Source organism: Fistularia commersonii, chromosome 3 (assembly GCF_037954325.1).
Source record: "Fistularia commersonii isolate RoL2024-O1a breed Wild chromosome 3, RoL_Fcom_v1.0, whole genome shotgun sequence".
NCBI classification, from domain to species: Eukaryota; Metazoa; Chordata; class Actinopteri; order Syngnathiformes; family Fistulariidae; genus Fistularia; species Fistularia commersonii.
In genome coordinates this window covers 13,786,624-13,813,653 of record NC_141286.1, presented here as the reverse complement: position 1 = coordinate 13,813,653, position 27,030 = coordinate 13,786,624, and the positions used below count along the sequence as shown (strand labels likewise).

Sequence of the window (27,030 nt, the reverse complement as noted above, 5' to 3'; positions counted from 1 at the left end):
GTTTTTGTGTTTATCTATTTATTCATTTGTTTTTAAGATATACCATTGCTGATTTACTCCTTAAAAATTAAATTCTAATGACATTTATGGACGGTTTATGCAAAGGATAGGCCTGGTATGTGCCAGCTTAACATATTGAGATTGAGACCCCAGGTGCATCATCCACAGCCAGAGGCTTGTTTTAAATAAAAAGAATTTGTTTCTAATACTTTTTTCTGATGCTTACCAGTAGTTAGGGTAAATTAGAATATCTCAAAATTTTGCAATTGTTTTTGTTTTTGCAGCAATACAGGAAAGTATAAAGGGACTCTATACATATAATTACTCATGTATAAATAGTCTTATTATGCAAGTATACGATGGGTTTCTTCACATATTTGTCAATATTGTAAGTTTTATCATGTTCTGATTTCCAGAAGCTCCCATGAGTACTCTGAATAATGCAAGAGTGTATCGGCACCAAGCCCTCGCAGCCACAATCGCAGTCTCACACCTTCCAAGCTGAGCGCCCCCCCCCCCCCCCCCCCCCCACACACACACACCATTTGTCACACAGGGAGTTCAGGTGTCTTTGCCCTGCGCTGACCTGACGGTGTCGAGGCCTGCTTTTGTCAAAGTCAAATACCAGGGCTAAGAGAACAAAAGAGGGCTGATCTGCACGTACCTTGATTAGATTTTTATTATTTGACTAAAATCCTAATCGAGAAAAATAAATGAGTACGAATCTGTTGTTAAGATGGAATATCTGTACAAATGTCTGTGGAGGTTCTCAGTCATCCAGGTCATGGGGAATTTGTGTCAAAATCTTCTTGTTGTGGCAACTGAACTTGAGGAAATTCATGTCAAGATACCACGACAAGAAGACAAATTAGTACAGATATGAAGTCCTGATAAAATCTCATGGGACTAATTCAATTACAATAAAAATCTGCAGTCAGAAAATGCAAAGTATAAATTAATTTATAATGTTTAGAAAACTCAATTGACATTTTATTGATGAACGAGGTTGATTTCTGTGAAGGTCAAAATGTAAAATTAGAAGTCTTATTTTCTTTTTACTTTTACCTCACCATGCTAGCTTATTTAAAAATCATACGGAAATAAGTTTATTCATTTGCTGTGGTTGAGGTATATGACCATCAAAAAGCAAAAGTGATTTTTTTTTTTGTGAAAAGAGGACATTTGGGGGGTCTGAATATTAAAGAAAACAACAATACAATAGCATCTAAACAAGAACAGGTGTTCCATGTGAAAAGAAAGACAAATATGAAAACACAGAAAAAAAAAATTCATCGATTTGAATTACTATCTAATTAATTCCTTTATTTGTCACTTTTTAGAAGTTCAGAGGCGAGAAACAAGGAAATGGTTTTTGGAGTGCATCCTCGAAGGATTCTCAATCTCAGCTGACTGAGAATATATTTGCCTGACCTCTGACCTCTCAGAGTGAGTGATCCATTCTGCTGCGTGTCTGACAGGTAGATAAGTGTGACATAGAAAGGGCTGGAGTTAGCGTGAATCACCTCCAGAAACGCCTCTCGCTCTCTTGCTGCCCTCCGCCCAGGTAGAAAATCCTGACCTCCCTCCCCTACCTTTCAGACTCCCAAGGAGAAGCGAATGGAAATGGTTTGGGAGCAGTTGCTATGGCTGTTGGCCATCGTAACTGCCCGCCCCGGGGGTATGTATTTTCTGCTCCCTCATGCCATCAGGCAAATACCACAAGTGGCTAGCAGCAACTTTGCCATTTTTAATTCTAATTTAATTTAGTTTTATTGATGAAAAATATGATACATTCTTTCAACAGAGGCTGGAAACACCTTCGCCTCTGTCCCACTGATTCCCGAGCGAATAACAGGTGAGCATTTTCACCAAGTGTTGCTATTATTGTGTTATAATACGGTATAAAGTTGTTATTCCAGATAACAGAAGTTGTGTTTCAAGCTCTAGCAACACTCATTTGACCGTACCAAAATTAATCTTTTTTAACATGGACCCCGATTGCCTTGGAGACTTCATGATTTAGAATTTGATAATCAAAATATACAAGACCAACTTCAGTTTGGTTGTAATTAACCTATTCTAAACTGCCTTTTTCAATTGTACAGGACATTGATGGAACGTGCTCCATAAATGTCATCTTCAAAAAGTTTTGGAGTAAATTGTCAGGGAACCAACAAGATTCGTGTAAATCAAATGAATGATTTGTTTCTTGTTTTTGATGTTTTTTGCCACATTTTTTCCTCCATTTCCTCAAATGGAGGAAACTCTCCTCCAAACTTGTCAAAAATGCTACAAATATATGGTACAACAACAGAAACAATAATGGCAAATGGTCTCCATTTATATAGCGCGTTAATCACCTTTAGTTTCAAAGTGCTTTATATCTGATCGCGTTCATCCTATCCCATGCACACTCACACACCGATGGTGGCAGAGTTATCATGCAAGGTGTTAAGCAGGCCATTAGAGGCAACTCAGGGCATCAGTGTCTGACCCCCTGACACTTCGTCATGCTGATAGGGGGAGCCGGGAATCAAACTGGCAACCTTCCGAGCCGAATTCGGCTGAAGCAACTCTTATCATGTAAATAATAACAACAAAAAAAACAGCAATAATAGTAGTAATAATAATAATAATGTGTCTCTGAAGGTCCAAGTCCCATCCACGTCAACCAAGTATGCAGCACATGGGGCAACTTCCACTACAAGACCTTTGACGGGCAGTTTTTTCAGCTTCACTCCACCTGCAACTACATCCTGACATCATCATGCAGGAGCAGTTACAGCGACTTCAACATCCAGATCAGAAGGCAGGAGTCCGGGGGACGTCCCATCATCAGCCACATCATCATGAATCTGGAGGGAACGGTAGTGGAGCTTTACAACCACACTGTGGCCATCAACAGTCACCCGTGAGTTCACTGTCAACAGTGTTTAGAGTCTAAACTCCTTCATCTAAACGTTAGACAAAAGAGTCAGTATTGTAAATGAACTTTGGAGGTAATGAATATTGACAGCTGCTGTTGTCACTGTTGTTTAAAAGCTGATGTTTGGTTGTGCCGACTAAAACTTAGATGTGGACGCTTTAAATTGGAATTGCCCGATATATCACTGCTGATTCCTGATATCTTGGGCTGCTAAAAGTCTTGTTTTCTATTTTGGTAAATTATTTCTATTGTTCATTTGCATTGCTTTGCCAACTTGCTATTTACTCTCAAATTAGTGAAAAAAATGCCATGAGCAAATTGGCAAATTGTTACAGTATCAGAAATCAGCGAGAAATAGCTTAAATTGCTAAAGGAGTACCCAAAAATGATGTCAATGTATTTCTCCAATGTATGTAGCCTGTTAATTACACCTTTATTAGGATGTTTTACAACTAAGACAAATCACATATCAAAGTTAACATGCCTATATTTCAGGTATTTTCCAGCAATTTCTGGGAATTTTTTGCTGACTACAGACGAGCTGCCTATTCTTCCAGCAAATATGTATCCCATTATTCAGTTTCTTCGTAGAAAAAGGTTGAAATATTTTCTTCTTCCCCACTCCTGCAGAGCCGACCTGCCGCTGAGTCAAGGTGGAGTTTTCATCGAGAAAACCCCCACCTTCATCAAGATTAGGGCAAAGCTGGGACTGATGGCCTTCTGGAATGAGGAAGACTCTTTCCTGGTAGAGTTTGCTTGTTTAAAGCTCTCAGTTAAATAAAAAATAAAAAACTATGGTTTTATGTTTAACTTGAAGGCTCGCTGCAAGACAGCTTGTTAACTCATGAGATCTGACAGGGCATATTCATTATGGTGTGAATTTATTCTGACATCAAATTGAAAGGGAAGTTTGATTCCTATTCCTTTATTTCAAATTTCTGTACAGAGTTCTAAGGTGTTTAATAAGGCACCTCTTATATCCTTCTTTTTATTATTGTGATTATATATGTATTAATCCAACAGCCAAAACCCAAAACGTTTTTTGAAATCATGTATTCAATTTTGTTTTCTTTATCTATTGCACCTGAGACTGTACCTTATTGTTTTGAAAAGATTATCAACTTTTCAACAACTGCCCTAAATCTTCAAGCAATTACACAAAAAACAGAAATTGCTAATGAGTTGAAAAAATCCATAGATATATAATTTGTTAATTCATCGAGTCACATCTTTACAGATTTTTATGTATTCAGGGATTTTATTCAGGGATTCAGGGATTCAGGGATTTTATTCAGGAAATTAGCTCCAGCCCTGCTGGAGCCAATTTCAGACTATTAAAAACAAATAATATCCCAAAATACTTAATTATGGCTATGACGTTTAAGAGGTAAGATCATAAGATCACTGTGTCCTGTGAGAATCCTTTACTCAAGGTTTATTAGTGTAATTGACAGGTGAGTTTCCCAACATGGGGGAAAAAAATGCATTAGGAAGAAGTCTTCTGAGACCCCCCCCCCCCTCTTTGGAGAGACAAATCCTCTTTAGTTCCTCAGAAAGTGTTGTCTGGTCTCAGGTGGAACTCGACCACAAGTACCGGAATCAGACATGTGGCCTGTGTGGAGACTTTAATGGAGAGCGGCTCCACAACGAGTTTTACAGCCATGGTATGTCAAAACCCCTTTAATCATACTAGTTTAAGTTTGTAAGAGCCTGAAAGACGTAGTCACTTAGTGGGTAAGTTAGTCAGTATGTATGTATGTAAATCTAGCATGTATAAATAGTACCGTATTTTCACGACCATTAGGCGCACCGTACTAAAAGGCGCAGTCTCAGTTATGTGTACCATTATTGTATTTAACACACACACACCTGATTATAGGGCGCGCATTTTATATACAATCCACGCCCACACTTCTCCCTTTAACGTTCTCATGGTATCCTCTATTACATCCGCCTTACAACAACACACACACACACACACACACACACACAAGCATACAAGTGTGCCTATTTAAAAATTGAGCGGGAGCTAAACTGAGTTTGGTATTCACATTTTTTTACCGGTAATCGTCATCAATCATCATCATCGAAGTCCTCATCCTCTGTTTCTGACTTGAACAGCTGCGCTTAATCTCCATCAAAAATGCCAGGTTCACTTTCTTCACTGTAAGAGTCACTTTCCGTGCTCCTCGGAAATTATGCCGGCTTTTGTGAGAGCTCCAACAATAGTGCCGGCAAACACGTTAGCCCGAGCATCTACAATCCATTCGCAAATGATGGCGTAACTCGCCCGGCGCTGCCTTTCACTATTAGTGAAACCGTGGTCTCCAAGAAGACTTTTCGTACCCTGTTGTGCATATCGCTACCGTGCTGGTCCCCTTCATCTCCACAGTGTGACTTACCGGGATGTCGAAAGTGAGCGGCACCTCGTCCATGCTGGTGATGCGGCTGGGCTGGATGGGTTTGTTGGGGTTGTTTCAGGGTTGTTAAAACAATTATGTTCTGCAAAACGCACATACCCGTTCTTTTATATACAGTCAACGCCAACATTTCCCCCTTTCACGTTCTAATGGTGTTCTCTACTATGTCCGCCTTACAACAGCAACACACACACAGGGCGCACTGCACTACAGGGCGCGCCGCACAATTTGAAGAAAATCCAAGACTTTTATGTGCGCCTTATAGTTGTGAAAATACGGTACATGTGGACAACTGACACTGTGGGTGAGTTAGTTGGGGACTAACTTAGGCTGAAGTGTGAAGTTTTGGTCTCTGTGTGACAGTTACTCACCCAGTGTGAGTGTGTCTGTGGCAGAGAGTTGGTTAATGTGATTGCCGTTTCTGGTTCTCAGGCGGGAGATTGGGCATCGAATACTTTGCCAGCTTTTGGAAAATGGACGGTCCGACTGAAAGTTGCTCAGATTTCACTCCGGATTCACCAAAGACCTGCAGCAATATGGTGAGGAACCTCTTAGCGTGAGAGAGTTACACTAAAAATATTAATCTTATTTTCCCTCTTTTATCACAACTCAACCAGGAGTTGAGTCTGAGCTCAGAGAGGTGGAGCATGTAAAAGTAATACATTGTTTTCCAAATGTTATATTTTAAACAAATACCCTATTTCAATCGTATTGGGGCTTTGATATCAGATTTAAACTTGGACCTCTGACTAATTCTTTGCCAACTGCTCCCTTATACTGCATATCAATTCTTGCAAACATTATCTAATTTCAATATGATTTATCAATGACTCTTGGTAAATTTCGCTACAATATCTACAGCAAATATCAAGAAACTTCCTGTTAATGATTGAGCTTATTTCTGGTTACATATCAATAATTTTTAGGGATTGTTTACAACACTTTTCATGCCAATTTTTAGTATTTCTTTTTTTGGTTGAACTGAAGTGAAATTGAAGATATGTCAGCTCTGCCGGTCTGATCAACTCTTTCTGCTGCTGCAGAGGCCCCAGTGTGAGGAGATCTTCAAAATGAATGCCTTCAACAGCTGCCTCGGTCGTCTAGACGTTCCATCCTTCACGGCTGCATGCATCGCTGATCTCTGCCACTGTAACAACAGAATTGGAGACCTGCCTGAATACTTCTGTCTGTGCGACATGATTTCAGAGTTCTCTAGACAGTGTGTCCATGGTGGGGGAAAACCTCACAACTGGAGGACCAAGGATCTCTGTTGTGAGTTTATCACTTCTGTATTACATTCTTTGAATGGGAGTCATGGCCTACTCTGTCTGGGGTTTGTTCCAAAAGTAAAATGCTGGATATGCAGATTTTTACAACTTGCCGTATTTACTTGTTGCCAAATTCATAGCCAAATAGAATCACATTGAGGAAAAATAAATATACAATATGTGCAAATATGATGTTGTGAAAATAATCATCAATCGACAAGATTGGGCCAGGCTGATGAAAAACAATGTGAATGTCGTTATTGAAGTTGAAATGATGAACACCTTACTTTTTAAGGGAAGTCGTGTCCTTACAACATGGAGTACAAAGAGTGTGGGAGCCCCTGCACCGATACCTGCTCCAACCCTGAGGCCAGTCAGACCTGCGACCTCCACTGCACAGATGGATGCTTCTGCCCCACAGGTCAGTACACCAAAACTAACATAGAGACAAATTAAATCTTAATCAAGCTTGTGTGTATTTCAGTCCTCACTTGATATACAATGCATATCATTTGTTTGAAGCTTATATATCATTGATATACAAACTCCAATTCCTATGAAAATGGAAAGTTGTGTAAAATGTAAATAAAAACAGAATACAATGATTTGCAAATCACTTTCAACCTATATTAAGTTGAATTCATTCCAAAGACAATATATCTAATGTTCAAACTGAAAAAGGTTTTTTATTTGCAAATATTCACTCATTCTGAATTTGATGCCTATAACACATTCCAAAAAGCTGGGACAGAGGCAACACAAGAATGGGGACATTACGGCTCAAAAAACACCCTTATTGCAAAGTGGCAATGGGAATGGCAACAGGTGATTGTTGTAATTGGGTATAAAAGGAGCATCCCCAAAAGGCTCCACAGGCAAGGATTGGTCAGGGTTCAGGACTTGGGAGCAACTATGTGAGCAAATACTAATAATACAGTTTAAGAACAACATTTTTCAATGTGAAATTGCAAGGAATTCAGGGATTTCATCATCTATAGTCCATAATAACATCAAAAGATTCAGAGAATGTGGATAAATCTCTGCGCGTAAGCGGTAAGGCCCAAAATCAATAATGAATGCCTGTGACCTTCAATCCCTCACAATCCCAATCCCAAATCCAGCCCATTTTGCTTTTTATCCAGCATACCAAACTATTTTCTCTGAGTATTTTAAGTGTTTTCAATCAATATTGAATTTAGAAACTCCTTATTTTTTCCATCTATTTAATTTTGTATGGATGATTACATACAAAATATGTTGGTACATTTATATGATTGTTAATGATTTTTAAAGTTGAAATAAAATGCCCCAAAATTTCAACATTTAAATTGCAATTTTCATTTTGTTCAATTTATATAAAAATTAAAAAAGAAATCTGGCTGACCAGGCAAAAAAAATTCCACACCCCTGCCTTGGACGGTTCTGCATTAAAAACAGGCAACTTTGTGTAAACGATATTGGCATGTGGACTCTTGTACACTTCAGAAAACCATTGTTATTGTTAGGTGCAACTACACTAGCATGTTACAACTGTACCATACAAAGCCAAAGCCATACTGTATATCAACAACAACCAGAAACGCCACGACCTTCTCCTGGACCAAACTCATCTGAAATGAACTGTGGAAAAGTGTGCTGTGGTCTGATGAGTCTACATTTCAAATTGGTTTTGAAAATGATGGATGACATATCCTCTGGGACGAAGACGAAAAGGAACAGCTGGATTGTTGTGATTGTGACGTTCAAAAGCCAGCGTCTATGATGGTATGGGGGTGTGTTTGTGCCCATGGCATTGGGAACTTCCACATCTGTGAAGGTGCCATTAATGCTGAAAGATGCATAAAGGTTTTTGAAGAACATCTGCTGCCATCCCAGCAGCGCCTTTTTCAGCGATGTCCCTGCTTATATCAGTAAGACAATCCCAAGCCACAATCTGCATGCATTACAACAGCAAGGCTTTGTAGTAACTAGACTGGCCTGCCGGCAGTCCAGACTCATCTCCTATTGAAAATCTGTGGCGCATTATGAAGTATAAAATACGACAACCAAGACCCCGGGCTGTTGATCAATCACATCCAAGATTGTAGCACATAACAGAGACAGTATTTTCGTGTCAAAATCTGTGAATATTTGCAAAAAATATTAGAGTTTATCAGTTTGGACATTAAATATGTTGTCTTTGGAGTGTATTCAAGTGAAATTGGTCGAAAAGGATTTTCAAATCATCGTCTTTTGTTTTTATTCACGCCCTACACAACGTCCCGACTTCATTGGAATTGGGGTTTATACGTTGTGGTCCTTTGCAGCATATTCCAAGATTTTTTTCAAACACAGATACTCGTTTTAGGCAAGAAAAAATGCATCTCTTTCCTTTATTCTGGTTTCTCTGTCAGATAAAGTAAATGTTAGATAAAAACCAAGTTTGATTGTGGTGTGGTGATTGGTTCAGTATATATATAAGGAAGGTTGTCATTACCAAAACAAGAAAAGTCTTGTGGAACACCAGTACTATGGTCCAGCCAAGCTATTTCTTACTTGCCAACATGTACACGTTCAAATAGCATTTCAGTTATATTTTCTTTGATAAATTTGACCAGGGAAGGTCTGAAAGGACTATGTCATGACTCATTAAAGAGTAAAATATAGAAATAAATTGAAATAAAAATACTTGCAACTTTGCGACCATTTAGTTTTTGTTTCAGCTGATGAATACTGTGTTTTTTATGTTCAGGCATGGTGCTGGATGATTCAAATGGAGGGGGGTGTATTCCACTGAGCAGCTGTCCCTGCATATATAACAACAACAGCTATTCTGCAGGAGAATCAATATTCACAAACTGCAAAAAATGGTACGATCACCAGTCCAGTTCTGCTGCATATCAAATGTATTGATTTGCTTGGTCTCTTGTTGAACGCTACTTGATTAAAATTCTGCTTGTTGTACGCTTTGAAGATGGTCTTCAAAACAGAGTGCCGTGATTTGAAATTATTTTCATTTAATATTTAATTTAACTAAGAGGAAGAGACATTGCACGATCAGTCCTACTCAGATAAACCAGTCAGATCTTTTTTCATTCAAAATAAATGTACATATTTTGTTTTCTATTGACTTTACACGTGGTTCTTCCTTTTTAGGAGTCAGATTTTCTATTTGAATAGACAATGTTTTTAATACAGATTTTCTTCAAATATAAATCTGCGTTAACAGTGTGTGTAAAACTGGCCAGTGGGAGTGCAAGGAGGAAAACTGCCCCGGAATCTGTTCCGTTGAGGGGGGTGCCCATGTCAACACTTTTGATGGGAAAATCTACACCTTCCATGGGGACTGTGTATACACTCTGGCTCGGGTAAAATACACATAAAACTGGAAACCTTTACAACACAGGATTAAATCTTCAACATGTCTTCTTTTTCTGTACAGTACATTTCACTGTACGGTCACTCAGCTAATTTCATGATCATTTAAAGTTTGTTTTTTACATTCAGATTATTGCTTGTTCATTTAAAATGTTTAATCTATAATTTTAGTAATGTTTCATCATCTGTGGGGAAAATTGTTCAGGTATTTTTTTTTTTAAATTGTCAGGTTTTTTTACTGTAATTGTCATTTTTTATTTGATTTTGAAGTTTTAAAGACATTATTGGGTAATGTCTTTGCACTTTTTCACTTTATTGTTACACAGGTAAAATTATACACTGTACCATTTCTCTTTTTAAATGCAGATCAGTGAACCCCAGGTTCAGACTATATTAGCCAAATGAAATTGAGAAATCTACAGCACCCTCTTGTGTTTTGGTTGTCACAGTTCAATTGACCTTATCAACAAGCTTCAATTTTTATGTTTTGGAATGTCAGTGTGATTTTGTTCATTGTCTAGGACTGCACTGGAAACAGGTTTGTGGTTCAAGGAGAACTGGACCAGTGTGGAGTCTCTGACACTGAAACCTGCCTCAAGTCCATTACTTTGAGTCTTTCTGGAGGGGCTAATGTGAGCAGAGCACGATACACACACACACATGAACACACACTCAGACATACAGTACACACAAAACACAATCATTTTCTTTAGGTGCACAAAACACCAGGAGTGGATTTCATGTATTTTTTCAGAAAACAACTAGCCATCATTCTGAATGTAATTTATATATTTTAATTGCATATTTTTCTCATCAAAGGCTGTGTGATTCTTTGTTACGAAGCATGGAATTAATGGTAAACCTCACTAGAATGTAAATATTGGAGGAATAACATTTTCTCTGCACATTCACATGAAGGTGATCACCATCCATCCCAACGGCAAGCTGTTTCTGAATGGCATCTACGCTCAGTTACCTTTCTCATCTGGTGAGATACACTTGATTCTTGGTGTGTAATGTATCAAAGTTTCACAGAGCGAGGTAAATGAAGGGTCACTGAACATTAATTCAGTTTCCAGTGAAACACACTTAAAGTAAAATGTTTTGACCAGCATAGTCAAGGACAGAATTTTATCTTTTTTGTAGACAGTTTGCTTGGCAATCGGTAAGTTTTGGAGCTTCAGGGACTGTTGAAAGTGACCTTGGACAAGTGGCATCTTATGGAATTACATTCCCAAATAATAGGCGCCATCAGAAAACTGTATATAGATATGGAAAAAAATGTCAATGCAATAGAAAGCGGCAGCCCGCCTGGTGTTCAACCGCCCCAAATTCTCCCACACAACTCCCCTTCTTATGTCCTTTACCTGGCTCCCAGTAGTCCCCCACATCAAGTTCAAGACCCTGGTGCTCGCCTACTGGGCAGTGAATGGAACAGCCCCGTCATATCTTCAGGATATGGTCAAGCCACATGTCCCTACCCGTCCCCTCCGATCTGCCACCTCTCGGCGACTGTCAACCCCATCACTCAGAGCCCCTTGCTGCTGATTGAACCGGTCTTGGCTCTTCTCGGTCTTGGCTCCTCAGTGGTTGAACAAACTCCCGGAAAAGGTCAGAACAGCGGGGTCGCTGCCCATCTTCCGCCGTGAGCTGAAAAGCTGAAAACGTACCTTTTCACCAAGCACTACCCCACTTATTGCACTTAGCCCCACCCCCAAAAAAGGAGAAATTAATGTATGTATGTATATGGTTTTGAGATGGCTATTTGGTAGAGTGGTGACTTCTGAATAACGACTACTGGTACTTTGGATCCTCGGTTATTGAATGGCAATTTTTGTAAGTCGCTTTTGATAAAAGCGTCTGCTAAATGACTGTAATGTAATGTTAAAAATACTTATCTGGCAATGCTCCAGGTACTGCCAACATGTTGATTTGTTCATGAAAAAAAGGCTTTCAAAAGCCTGTTGACATCTCCCTCAAAATAATTCACATACCTGACATGTATATTCAGAGCTGGTGCTACCTGTAGATGTTACACAAACCAGACTCTCCTTGCACTCTTCTAAACCATCCCTTTTCTGTCTTTGACCGTTCAGCTGGGATCGTGGCCTTAAGGGCTTCGTCCTTCTACCTGTACATCAAGACGATGGTTGGTGTTGAGCTGGAGGTGCAGTTGGAACCCATCATGCAGGTCTACATTAATGTCTCCAGTGACTACAAGGCCAGGACTTGCGGTAAATACAGACGGGAAATCGACTGCAATGTAACTTTAACTTTCCTGGGTTTTTCCTCTGAAATAAATGTGAACACATTTGGCTTCAAACTATTGAAAAAAGGGCAAATTGTGCAAAACAAAGATACTGATAAAATGACAGTTTGCCTTGATGATGTGAGTTCCTCTTTTTCTTCTGCTGGTCATTTTACCTCTCTTTATCTACCACTGTGTAGGAAGTATGATCATGTTCAAACTTTATAGATGAATTACCTAATCAGTTAAATATAAGTAGTGAAGTGCTTCATACATGTAACTCCCGGAACCCCAAAATGTGTGTTTTTAAATTGGCATAAAGCTTTGCAATTCTTTCTGGGCACAAGTTGAAAGAATAGGACATATTTCAAGAATGTAAACATCCTGAGTTATTAAATGCATCATGTGGAATGTCTCTTTTTATCAGGAAAAAAATGCAAAAAAATCCAATACATGAATGGTATTTTTTATTAATGCCGCCTCATGGAGGCACTGGCTGGTGTCTCCCCGAGCCTCGGGGGGGCACAGAGCAGTGTCTCCATGGGCTGGTTCCAAGCCTGGATAAATGCAGAGTGTTGCGTCAGGAAGGGCATCCAGCGTAAAACTTTTTCAAAACCAAACACGCGATTCAACCATAATAACCAGATCAAACTGGATCAGTCGAAGCCCGGGGTTAACAATGACTGCCATTGGTACCGATAACCTACAGGGAACCAATGGAAACTGGGCCACTGTAGGTCAAAGAAGGAGAGGAGAAAGGCGTGTTAGGAAGCAGAGAGAGAAGAGGAAAGGCAAGAGTCTGAGACTGAGAGTAAGGACTTTGAATACCGGGACTATGACAGGAAAAGGTAGAGAGTTGGTCGACATGATGCAGAGAAGGAAAGTGGATATACTGTGTGTTCAGGAGACCAGGTGAAAAGGTAGTAAGGCTAGAAGCTTAGGAGCAGGCTTTAAGTTGTACTATCATAGTACTGACAAAAAGAGAAATAGAGTAGGAGTTATCTTGAATGAGGAGTTTTTTAGGAATGTTCTGGAGATGAAAAAAATGTCAGATAGACTTATAAGTCTAAAACTGGAAATTGAAGGTGTGATGCTCAATGTTATTAGTGGCTATGCCCCGCAGGTGGGATGTGAGTTTGAGAAGGAGAAGTTCTGGAATGAGTAAGATGAAGTGATGCAGAATATCCCTAGAGATGAGAGAGTAGTAATTGGTGCAGCAGACTTCAATGGACATGTTGGTGAAGGCAATAGAGGGGATGAAGAAGTGATGGGCAGATTTGGTATACAGGATAGGAACGCAGAGGAACAGATGGTGGTAGATTTTGGATGGAAATAAACACTTTTTTCCCGAAAGACGGGAACATAGGGTAACTTATAAGAGCAGAGGCAGGAGCACACAGGTGGACTACATCTTGTATAGACGAGGTAACCTGAAAGAGATCAGTGACTGCAAATTAGTTGTAGTTGAGTGTAGCCAAACACTATAGGATGGAGGCTTGTGGGATGACTCTGGTGACAAGGAAGATGAAGAGGACAAAGGCAGAGCAGAGGACAAAGTGGTGGAAGCTGAAAAGGGAGGAGTGTTGTATGGTTTTCAGGGAGGAGTTGAGAAAGGGTCTAGGCGCTCAGGGTGAGCTTCCGGATGATTGGAGAACAACAGCTAGTGTTATCAGGGAGACAGGTAGGAGAGTACTTGGCGTGTCATCTGGAAGGAAAACAGATAAGGAGACTTGGTGGTGGAATGAGGAATATACAGAGAAAGAGGTTAGCAAAGAAGAAGTGGGACACTGAGAGGACTGAAGAGAACAGACAGGAGTACAGGGAGATACAGTGTAGAGTAAAGATAGAGGTAGCAAAGGCAAAACAAAGGGCGTACAAAGACAATGACTTAATGACAGGAGACAGAGCTAGAAGTCGCAGAGATGAAGATGTTGAGGTTCTCTTTGGGAGTGACCCAGATGGATAGGATCAGGAATGAGTCTATAAGAGGAACGGCACGTGTTAGATGTTTTGGAGGGAAGGTCAGAGTAACCAGAATGAGATAGTTCGGTCATGTACAGAGGAGGGATTGTGAATGTGTTGGTAGGCGGATGCTGGAATTGGAGCTACCAGGCAGGAGGTCTCAAGGAAGACCAAAGAGAAGATTTATGGACAAAGTGAGAGACGATATGAAGGTAGTTGGTGTGAGAGAGGAGGATACAGAGAATAGGGCTAGATGGAGAAAGTTGATTCGCTGTGGCGGCGTCTGAACGGAAAAGCCGCAAGGAAAAGAAAACAAATATTGGCCCCTTAATACATTGTTTTTTTTTGTCAGACCATTTTAGCTCCTTTCTGCCAGCTTTTGCTGTCAGATGACAAAACAGTTAGCGAAGCAAACTAAGTTTTTCATTTTGCTGCAACCTTCTAAATAGCTCAATGCCGAAAGGAGAAGAAAAAGAAGATGAATAGTATTGTTTATTCAGACTCACCAGCCCTTTGCTTAGAACAAACATGCTGAAGTTCTTGTGGTTGCTCTGGTACCATGAATTGATTTCCCTGGTGGTGTTAAGAAGTATCTCTCCCATGAAAGAAAATGACATTTAATTTGAATTGAAATGAAAGTAAAACCTTTATTTATTTATTTATTTATTTATTTATTTATTAAAAATGCAGCTCACTTTATTGAGTTAAACCTAAACTGTGATTGCAATAAAGCTAACAGAGGGAGTGACGGAATGACTTCAACAATGCTTGATTTGTGGAGAGGAGTCCAATACTATTGGATCAACTGAATTTTCCTCCCACATGAACTGCTTTTTATAGTCTCTGGGACTGTAATAAAATTATTTTCTGTCACGCCCCCCCTAGGAAGAAGAAAACATTTCGTGTCCCCCTACTCTCTGCCGCAACTATTAATAGTAACAAAGTCTATAAAATTGTAGTATATACACCTCTGCATAACATTGTATCCTTATTAACATGAAAGAAAACAAAGAAGAAAGAAATACAAATCAATTTGCAACAAAGAAAAACTTCATGAACACCATTTTTTAGTGTGTAACAGAAAAGTGCATCAAGTGCATCAATTTGCCTGAAATATAAAAAAGTGTAAATCCTTTTTTTGAACTATAAACATTTTTTGACCAACTGAACCATTTGATACTGAAAATTAAATAAATTGAATAAAATCAATAAATAATAGTTCATTCTAATTGATCAGCAACATTAACTCAGCAGCATAATATTGTAGCGTTTTAGTCAGGAAAAACACCTGATTGACGGTAAAACGTCCATTCAATAAGCAATAGCTTTTGTTGGCCACAGCCACAACACACAAACCTACAATACCTCTGTTCCCGCCAAATCCAGCTTAAAAAAAAACAGAATTCCTTGCACCCCAAACCACACCCACAAATTTCCCACAAATTTATGGTGTAGGGCCTACACCATACAGCTAGTACTCTGCGCACACTGAAAATGAGAGCGACATTGCCCCCTACTGTGGATGTGCAATTACACTTTATTCTATTCTATTCATCCATCCTACCATCCATCGCCTACCGCTTATCTTGTACACAGGGTTGTAGGGGATGGCGCAGCCTATCCCAGCTGTCATCTGGCGAGAGGCGGGGTACACCCGCACTTTATTCCAGTACAGCAAAAATCAGCATGTTGCCTGAGGTCACACACAAGGTCCGTCCATTGAAAGGCTGAAATTGAAAACACATCTCGGAAATATATTCATCGGCTTTTTCGAAGTCTTAAGACAAATATGATGATTCTGTTCTGTACCATCCCATTCATGTATTGTTATGACTATCTCTCTTTGGACCCTCTTTCCATAGGTCTGTGTGGCAACTTCAACAACAACCAGGCCGATGACTTCCTGAAGCTCAGCGGTGTTCCAGACGCCACAGCGGCTGGTTTTGTCAACAGCTGGAAGACACACGGAAGTTGTCCTGATGTGAAGAGCACCTTTGAGAATCCCTGCAGTCTCAGTCTGGACAACGGTAAGACTGAACTGCCTAGAGGGTCTGCCGAATTCTGTCTTCTCTACAATAACTAAATCTTTGTGCGTTAATGGCAGAGAGATATGCTACCCACTGGTGCTCCATGTTGACTGACCCGCAGGGGGTGTTCGCCCCTTGTCACTCAGAGATCAGCCCTGATTCATACAAGGAGGTGAGTCTCTTAACTACGGTCACCATGGTTGTGTTGACCCACCAGAAATAAACTGCTAGAAATCAATAAGCTAATATTCGAGCAGCATTTAGTTAGTCTTAGTCTGGCCTATTTCTTGTTTGATATTGTCAAACAACCATGTGACACAAGAAAGACAAAACCTTAACATCATACAGAAATTGCTTAAAATGCCAGAAATACATTGGTTTATTTGCCGACATTCATCACTTTAATGCTTGGCGGAAGTCAAGTTATATGAGAAGGATGGATATAACACTCTGAAGTAAAGTTATTAAAATCCAGTGTCACACTTTACAGTGTCAAACTATTGTGAAATGTAATGTTGTGAGGGGTTTAAAATCCAAGTATTTGATGGATGTTTTAGTTTGGTAAACTAAAGATGTAAATTAGATTCCAAACCCTACTGTTGCCAGCATTAAAATGAAATAGTTGAATTAGGCATCCTGACGCTGACAATGTCACAGCCAACATTCAGCTAAATGTCAGTTTACACAATGTTAAATGTCCAACAGGTAATATGTTAATATGCAACATCCTAATAATTTTTTTTTACCTGTAAAACACTGATCTCAGCTAACTCACACTGAGGCGAAAATCTCCGACACACAAATACTTTCTTCTCCTCCTCCTCCTCCACCTCCTTTCGGCTTTTCCCTTCAGGGGTTGCCACAGCGAATCAACCTTCTCCATCTTATCCTATTCTCTGTATCCTCCTCTCTCACACCAACTACCCTCATATCCTCTCTCACTACATCCATAAATCTTCTCTTTGGTCTTCCTCTAGACCTCCTGCCTGGCAGCTCCAATCCCAGGTTCTTTGACTCATAGTAGCCCAATTTTCACTGGTACCCTGTAGGTAATCGGTACCAATAGCAGTCATTGTTAACCCGGGCCTCGACCGATCTGGTATGAGATTACTAGGTTTGATTCTCATGTTTGGTTTTGGCAAAAGTTTTACGCCAGATGCACTTCCTGACGCAACCCTCTGCGTTTATCCAGGCTTGGGACTGGCTCAGGGAGACATGAGCCGTGCCGCCCTGAGGCTGCATTCTCTGATAGACTGATGATGTCTGGAAATAAATATCAACTGCGCTGTTAGCCAGAGAGGAGCATCTGTACCATCCTACCTGCATTTTTCTTATCTATATAAATGTCTATTTATAGAAAAATTGGTTGTACACCTCTATATGGTCTGTCCCAAATGATGATAGATAGGATGCCCGGATGAATGCAAAATTCCTATATGATTCTTAAAACATAAAAAAACTCATGAATGTAATACTTGATCAAACATATAATTTGTAATATTAGGTATCGACTCTTTTCAAAGTAACAAATTCTAACAAGATCAACAGATAAGTGTCAACATGGGCAACATATCACATTTTTTTCATGTATTCAAAATCAATTTTTTAAAATCATGCCATATAGGAATGGCATCACGGATGGAGTGGTTCTCCTACCCCTCCTTGGTTCATCTACAGGACTGTCTCAGAATATTAGAATATTGTGATAAAGTTCTTTATCTTCTGTAAAGCAATTAAAAAAGCAAAAGTTCCTTTTCCATGATATTCTAATATTTTGAGATGGGATTTTTGAGTTTTCTTAAGATGTAAGCCGTAATCAGCAATATTAAAATAAAAAAAGGCTTGCAATATTTCAGTTGATTTTTAATGAATCCAGAATTTATGACATTTTTGTTTTTGTAATTGCATTACAGAAGATAAAGCACTTTATTACAATATTCTAATTTTCTGAGACAGTCCTGTATTTTACCCATATGAGACTTTCATATGACATAAAGAGTGAGATTGACTCATCTGCACCAGATTATTTTTCTCTGATGTATGAATGCGGGAGTACTGACGGGCCTGCGACCTCACGCTGCTCTGTCCTTGCAGAACTGCATGTATGACAGCTGTAACTATGAGAAAAGCGAGGTCTACATGTGCGCTGCCGTCTCTGCCTACGTCCACGCCTGCGCGAGCGTCGGGATCCTGATCAGCAGCTGGAGGTTGAACGTATGTGGTGAGTGAGTTGGGAAATAGCTGTTAGCTGGCTAAAAAGGTTATAGCTTAACCATCCAGGATGATGGACAGACCCTCACTTACAATTGTTTAGGACTGGGATTGTCTGATGGGTTTTGGTGTTTAATTAAAATAATCCCAATCACCTTGGGACTATCATGACTGTAGTTCAAATAATAAATTAAAACATTAAGGTCATCATTTTTCAGTTGGAAACGATGGATGAATGGATGGCTGGATGGCTGGATGGGTAGGCTCTGGTTGTCATAGGCCCTTTTGAAAAAAATAAAATAAAAAAAAAGGCCCTACTGGCGCCCACTGCTCCTGCAAATAGTACTTTAAGTAAATGTCTTCACCTTTGTGATTACTGATTTTAGGCAAGCTTGCCACTTCATGTTCAAGGGGCATGGTCTACTCCTACAATGTCACATCCAGTGGTCGTACCTGCCGCTGCCTCAGCATGCCAGATTTCAGCTGCCAAGCGTCCTTCCTGCCCATCGATGGCTGCATCTGCTCGGAAGGCACCTACATGGATGATTCAGGAAACTGCATCTCGGCCAAGTCCTGTCCATGTTATGACAAAGGCTTGGTTGTGCCACCTGGTCAGGTGGTCAACAAGGATGGAGCTATGTGGTATAAAAATGAGCTTGTTATTCTGGAATTACATGTAGATTTAGCCTATCAAACTACAAAATATATGTGGAGAGGAAAACCCTACAATTATAATTTACACAGTCAAACTTCTGTTCGGTGTTTTTTCTACCAATTGGTAGACCTTAATATTTGTCCATGACAAAATATGAAATGTGTTGAAAATGTTTGATAATTTTTTGATATCACCTTGATCAAGTTTACTTATTAATTTCAAGTTTCTGAATTTTTCGACCAGCACCTGTAAAGAAGGACAACTAAGCTGCATTGGGGAACGTGTTAATAATAAATGTAAGTTGATGGATTTTTATTAATAAAACTGCTAAAATACCTGTGAGAATTGATGAGAAAGGACAACAGTTCACATTCTGAAGTGATTATAAACCAGTGGTCAATAAAGTGTCACCATGTTTCAGTTGTGTTTCTCCTCAGCAGCATGTTCTCCACCTATGAAGTTCTTCAACTGCTCGGCTCACGGTCCGACTGCGAAAGGAACTGAGTGCGAGAAGAGCTGCAACATGCTGGAAATGTCCTGTGTGAGTGCAACAAATACAAGATAGTATCTTCTCACTCCTTTTATTAAATGTATTGTGTTTCACACTGTCAACTAATGTGTATTTTGTATATTTCTTTTTGTTCAAATTTAGACTGTTTCACAGTGATTCGTTCAAATTGCAGTTTGGTTCTGATATTATTGTTGTCATGTTATATTGATTGATATGTTGATTGTATTCACTGATATGGGTCTGTGCTTTTTAATAAGATAAGATAAGATAAGATAAGATAAGATAAGATAAGATAAGATAAGATAAGATAAGATAAGATAAGATAAGATAAGATAAGATAAGATAAGATAAGATAAGATAAGAACAACTTTATTAATCCCGAAGGAAATTGTTGTGCCAGAGTTACAGAAAATATAACAGTAATAAATAATAGAAAGAAAAGGCAGAATTAGAAATAAAATAAACTATAAACTATAAAGTGTCTCAGTGAAACTATAAAGTGTCTTAGTAAACAAGTGATAAAACTATAAGTGTCTTAGTAACAAGTGAGGTAAGGAGTGCACAATAGTATGATAAAGGAAAAATTGTAGTGTACTGTTATGAAATGAAATATTGCACAGTTCTGAATATTGCACAGAATTCGGACTGTATTATTGATTCTGGGACGCTATTGCTCTCCAGGTGAGCACCGGCTGTGTGTCAGGCTGCATGTGTCCATCTGATCTGGTGTCTGATGGAAAAGGAGGCTGCGTCAAACCAGAAGCCTGCTCTTGTGTTCACAACGGTGTGTCCTTCCAACCTGGACAGACCACCAAGGTGGACTGCAACACCTGGTGAGAGAATCACCATGGATATTCCTTCATGATTTTGTGTCACCCTGATGACCTGACCTCATTTATTCCCCAGTGTCTGTAAAGACAGAAAGTGGCAGTGCACAACCAACGAGTGTGATGCAACGTGCTCTGTCTATGGCGATGGACACTACATGACTTTTGATCAGAAGCGATTCACCTTTGATGGCAGCTGTGAATATGTTCTTACTCAGGTATGTATTTGAGCCTTGGTTTTGGACTGATGTGTTCATATTTTCATATTCAGTCATGTATTTTTTTGGATTTGACTGCCTTGTCTTGGAGACTGCAATCATGCAATAATCTGGATCATACCATTGCAATACCATTTCTCAACCTGAACTTAACAAAATAGACAATACAACAGGAGGTTTGAGTTATGAGTTATTGAGTTTTTTTTTTCAAATTTCGTTTCTAAATCAAAATAAGCATTGTAAAGCCAGACAACACACTTATGTTTTCAGCTTGTTGGCCAGCATGACTTTAATGGTCTTTTCAAACATTTACATCAAGGAAGCAGGCTCATTTACATTTAAGTTGTGAATTTTTTGGATCTTAATGTCAAGCTGTTGCCAAAAAGCATGTTCTGTCTTGATCAGGACTTCTGCAGCGGTACACAGAGTAACGGAACCTTCCGAGTCCTGACGGAGAACGTTCCGTGCGGAACCACGGGAACCACCTGTTCTAAAACCATCAAGATCTTCCTGGGGGTAAACTGTCCACACAGACCTTGTACATAAAGAACCACAAACTAAAATAGCTTGATAAAACCCTATTTGGAATTTAATCTAGGAAATAAGATTTTTTTTAATGTTTCTGGCTTCTCCCTGGGTTATTCTTAGCACCAAATCGCACAATATATATTATGATCAGGTTGGATGAGCATGATATTTTTTGCTTTTTTATCTTTTCTAACTTTCAGTTTCTGGGACGTACACATGAAAATCAGCCTTTGCCAAACGTGGCTATTTTACTATCTCATAATTATATCTTTACTCCGTACATACAGTCTTTGCCTTTTTAGTAATTTTAAGCAGCCACTAGGCTTGAGTTACTTCAAATTATGCATGTGGAAGAATCTCTAAACATTTGTTAGGATCCATTCTGCTAGCTAAGGTATGTAACCATGCTTAATTATTGCAACTTTTCATCCATTATCTACACTGCTTATCCCGCAACCAGGGCCAAGGGGCTGGAGCCTTTCCCAGCTGTCACTGGGTGCAAGGCGACGTACACCCTAGACCAGTCCATCACAGGGCGCAAACACATTCACTCACTTTCATTCAAATGTCCAGGCAATCTAGAGTCTCCAATTTTAGAGTCTCCAATTAACCTACTTTTTTTGGGGAATGCGGGGCAAAACTGGAGAAATACGAAGGAGACCGCAGGGAATATGCAAAGTCCACAGAGGAATTCCACCTGTTGGAATTCAACCAGGAACCTTCTTGCTGTGAGATGGAATCCCTTGGTGAATTGTGAATTGAATGAACTGATACTACAAGCCATCTAAAAAATATATCTTAATACAAATTTAAGAGAAAAATCCCATCACCCATCACTGGAAGTCACCAATCAGAGTAACAGTCCCACCATCCACCATTAATTTCTATTTAATGTAAAACCGTTTGTTAGCATCTGCATTAAGCTACCCAAATGATAGCCAATTTAACATTTGCTGGTATTTTTTAATAATTTTAGTCACTGTATCTATTGGAAACCATTAGGCACCATTTGTGTCGCCTTAGGGTGTACATTGTTGAGGTTTTGGTAAAGCCTTTGCAACATGTAGCAGAATTTGGCAGGATAACCCCGCTTAACAAGAGTGGATATCATTATTCCCCATATTGAATCCAGATGACCAGATTATAATACACAGAAATATATAAGTAAAATTTCTCCTGAAGTTTGAACCAGACTATGAAGTGTAGAGCCCTGAGGAAGTAGTTCTCAATTTTAAATACCATTAGTAAGTTGAAAAGAATAATGAGTTCTGTTCATTTCTGTGTTCTTTTAGGGGGCAGAAGTCATTCTAACTGAGGGAAACTACCAGCTGCTGTCAAATGGAAAAGAGGAGGCTCTTCCCTTCACTTACAGAACAATGGGCATCTACCTGGTGATTGAAGCAAATAATGGCCTCATTCTTATTTGGGACAGAAAGACCAGCTTATTCATCAAACTGAGTTCAAGATATAAGGTAACACAGCAAAATCAAAAAGTAACTTTCACAAATACAGAGATAAGAGGCCCGCAGATTATCTACAGAGAAGGTAGTAGTAGTGTATTGGAAGGAAGTGTTTGCTAAAGGTAAGTCTGATTGAATGTCAGATTTCGAATTACATTGAGGATGTCAGAGTTCATTATATTTGCGCTGTCATTTATCCTTCTTTTTCATTATTACCCCCTTTAATCACACTGCATTCTCTAGACTACAACATGTAGGTGAATCACATTTGTCTCTTAAAGGACACTGAAAGCTGTAAGCATGATGTCTCTCGACATCAGCACTAAATTATCACCACTGTAGGTGTGTTGTCAGTTTTGATTGAACGGTGCTAAGAGAAAAAAAACACTAAAATCATTAGCAACATGAAATTTAATTGATCATAAATGGTTAATTTTTAATAGAGCAAAAGCCCAACTGATTTAACCTTTAAATACAACCTACATGTTTTCAGGGCCAAGTATGTGGACTTTGTGGTAATTATGACAACAACGCTAATAACGACTTCACCACGAGGTCCCATGCTGTGGTTATCAGCCCCATGGTGTTTGGGAACAGCTGGAAGGATTCATCAGCATGCCCCGATGTGAGGCGCGTTCTCAGCCCTTGCACAGCCAATCCATACCGGCACTCATGGGCACAAAAGCAGTGCAGCATCATTCAAAGCGACGTCTTCTCTGCCTGCCATTCCATTGTAGGTTTTTACCAAATGCATTGTTTTTCCTCTGATCTACACAACTAATTCTGTCTTTTCTTTCAAACACATCAAACGTCTGACAATTTCTTTAACATAATCATTCTTTTCTAATTGACTGGATGGATGAGGTATGAGTCCCAGTTTCAAATGATCAAGGAACGTGTTTGGTAAGACATCGATAGAGTTGAGGGTCTAATTGCAGTCTGGTGCCTATTTTGGAGTTTTTGCATGATCCTTTTTGAACTCCAAAATACAGAATTTGTATTACTGGTTTCAACCATCAGCATATTCTCTTAAAAACATCCATCATCTATCATATTTCTTGTGTTTGTATCAATTTTCTCAGTATCATTCAAACCACCTCCTTATATCAACTGTTGTGGGAAGGCGAGGACTAATACACTAGTGCACTGCTGATTTCATTGAACTTATCTGTCACCTCGAATCTTCATGAAAGCATCATTTAATTTGTGTTTTTCTTTTCTCCCCTGTAAAATTAGCTACACCCTTGAGATATATTCAAATAATTTCATATATGGAATACATGTGGTATTCTTTTTCTCCCTTTTGCTGAAAAGGAAGTAAGCATTTTAAAAAAATACAAATTACTGTGCAAATGGTAAATAAATGTACCGCAAGATCCTGTTATTAGGTAAACAGGTTAGAGGTTGCCCATATGGTTATCCTTACAAGTGAGCAACTGCAAATTAATTTAATATTTGTCGTTTCATGTGGCCATCAAACTAATTTTAGGACGTTTTAATTTATTTTAATCATATGATCATAAGAGATATTGCTTGTTTTGACGGTGTTTTACTCTATAAGTATCAAATAATGTTTGTCATGTAAAGTTGCCGTATTAAAAGATATATACTTAAATACTTAGAAATATGGTGAAGTAAACACACATCTGGGATGCAGTGTATGAAGTACTATATCTTTGCAATATCAGGATTCCTTCTCTTCATGTTTAACCTATCAGTGTTTCTTAAAACATTTAGGTTGATCCAGCTCTGTACTTTGAAGCATGTGTGTTTGACTCCTGTGCTTGTGACACTGGTGGGGACTGCGAGTGTTTCTGCTCTGCTGTAGCTGCTTACGCTGAATCATGTAGCCAAGCTGGCGCTTGTATCCGATGGAGAACCCCAAAGATCTGCCGTAAGTAGCACAGTTTAAGCTCACAAAAGACAGGATATATATATTGTAAATAGCCATATGTCTCTATGTGTGGCCCTATGACTGACTTGTGACCATTCCAAGGTTTACCCCACCTCTTGGACAACAACAGCTAGGATAGGTTCCAGCCCTCCTTGCAATCCTGAGTGCAGGATAGATAGTGAATAAATGAAAACAAAACAGAACAACATTTGGATTCCAATGCAATATTTTTTTTTAAGTCATAGTGGGTTAAAGACTATATCTTATATCATTTTCTGAAAATATGAAATAGGTCTACACATCCGATGTCATCACTGCAACAAATTAATGATTAATGGTCAGTAAGTGCTTTTAAATTTCATTATCTTTGCAGCTCTCTTCTGTGATTACTTCAATCCTCCGGGGGAGTGTGAGTGGCACTACAAACCCTGTGGATCTTGTATTAAAACCTGCAATAATCCATCAGGCACTTGCTCATCACAGATTCCTTCACTTGAAGGCAAGATATGGTGATTTCTCTGTCAATGACAAGATAATCATTTTGAATTGATGACATTTGTCTGTTTTTCATGGGACACGTATGAAATTTTCTATTTCATTTGCATGTAAGACAAGCTTTTTGTTTGTTTCATCAGGCTGTTATCCAAGCTGCCCCCCTGCTCAGCCATACTTTGACGAAGAGTCAATGAGATGCATTTCAAAAGAACAATGCGGCTGCTATGACAAAGAAGGAAGACACTACAAAAATGGTGATAAAGTGCCTGCAACTGAAAAGTGTCAGCAATGGTAGGTCTTTGATTAATGACATGCCCTGCAGTTTTTTTTTTTATTCTTCTTCAAGACATGCATTACACATTACATCAAATTTAACTTCAATTTTTTTCTCTCTTCTCTTCAGTATCTGCAGTTCAATGACCATCCAATGCCACATCAATATACACGGTATGAAAACATTTAGAAAGACCCCAAGTAGGGTTGGGTCATAAAATGTTACATGTCATCTAAAAATTAATTGACAAGCTGTGCTGTGCCAGGCAACCACGTGATAAGTCACTGGCTGTTCACGCACTTATTTTTTCAAATCGGTGTGAAATTAAAGGACCATCATGGATTTCTCAATGCTTTAACGCATTTGTCATAAGTACAACACAGCTGCATTTGCCAGAATAATTACTCTGATGTTTTCATAGGGCAAAACGGCCTTGTTTTCATAAGGCCGTGTTTTCTTTTGGGCTAGCTCGAGCTTTAAGTGTATGTACAGAGAGCATGCAATTAGGAGAGAGGACCTCTCACATAACCTGAGGTAACACTGCCAAGATAGTAACTCAGGGCTGCCATATCCTGGACGAGTAATTATAGTCTGTTAGATTGAAAGACAAAAACATGGTAGAAAAACACTGTAATTTAAACATACCAACATGCTGCTGTAGATATCACAGGACCCCTATTTTCAGCATTTTCCCACATTATAACCACTGAATGAAAAAAAAACTACGACAGTAGAATAGAATGTAATAGAATACAATAGAATAGAATGTGCTTTTAATCATCCAATGTTGGGGAAATTTCAAGCTGTACAGCAGAAAGTGGAAATTGAAGTAGAGGTAATTGTCAAAACCTTATTGTGGCAACTGAAGAAGAATATTTTGACATGACATTAACCATGATCTGGATGACTGAGAACCTTCACAGACAGGCAGTAGAGGCAGTTCTCTATTAGCCCGCTAGTATTTAACTTGATATGCTAACAATAATAATCTCTCTTCACAGCCTGTAACTGCACCTATAAAGGAAAACAATATCTCCCCCAAGAAACCATCTATAACACAACAGATGGCCATGGCAATTGCATCACAGCTGTGTGTTTAAGCAATGGCACCATTGAAAAGCGGTCAGACCCATGTCCGACAACTATACCCACTGTAACAAGTCATACAGACAAACATTCAAGTACCTTTGTTTTTACAACAACAATCCCTCCTTGTGAGGAAACCCAATGCAGCTGGTCAGAGTGGATAAGTGCAGACTACCCAGGACCTGAACTTAGTAGTGGAGACAATGAAACAATCAAACACATTATAGAAAAAGGTTTTAAGATTTGTGAGAGTCCAAAATCAGTGCAATGTCAAAGTACTCATTATAAAGGACGACCCATTAGTGAATTGGGGCAAAAAGTAACATGCAACAAAGAGGGACTTATATGTGAGAATAGATTGCAAAGCTCTCTTATATGTTTGAATTATGAAGTAAGGGTACTGTGCTGCCATAAGGTGCAATGCAACCCAACACCAGCAACTCCAACTATTAGTTCTACTACAATGTCAAATACACCATCAAAAACTCCATCAACAATTCCCACGACGTCACATTCGACCCCCGCCAAGTCTACGACAACGCCCACAACTCCGTCAACCACAGTCTCAACTCCCACATCAACAACCCGCACCACCCCCACAACCGTGACTACAACTACCACTTCTCAGACCACAACTCATGGGCCTTGCCCTGGCGGGCATAG

General features: G+C 39.2%; 1 protein-coding gene across 1 annotated transcript; it reads left to right on the top strand.

The window, feature by feature from the left end:
• Nucleotides 1–1,623: 1,623 nt before the first annotated feature.
• On the top strand, nt 1,624–27,030 carry LOC147235597 (mucin-5AC-like). The gene is made up of 28 exons (XM_086140214.1): nt 1,624–1,678; nt 1,805–1,855; nt 2,650–2,911; nt 3,557–3,671; nt 4,500–4,590; nt 5,779–5,885; nt 6,390–6,618; nt 6,910–7,035; nt 9,346–9,463; nt 9,823–9,961; nt 10,493–10,603; nt 10,890–10,959; nt 12,068–12,205; nt 16,044–16,208; nt 16,286–16,380; nt 18,303–18,429; nt 18,806–19,030; nt 19,512–19,615; nt 20,267–20,418; nt 20,492–20,630; nt 21,036–21,146; nt 22,451–22,630; nt 23,112–23,351; nt 24,356–24,512; nt 24,886–25,011; nt 25,148–25,298; nt 25,411–25,486; nt 26,821–27,030. Exons 1-28 carry the CDS (start codon nt 1,624–1,626, stop codon nt 27,028–27,030), a joined length of 3,870 nt encoding a protein of 1,289 aa, XP_085996340.1.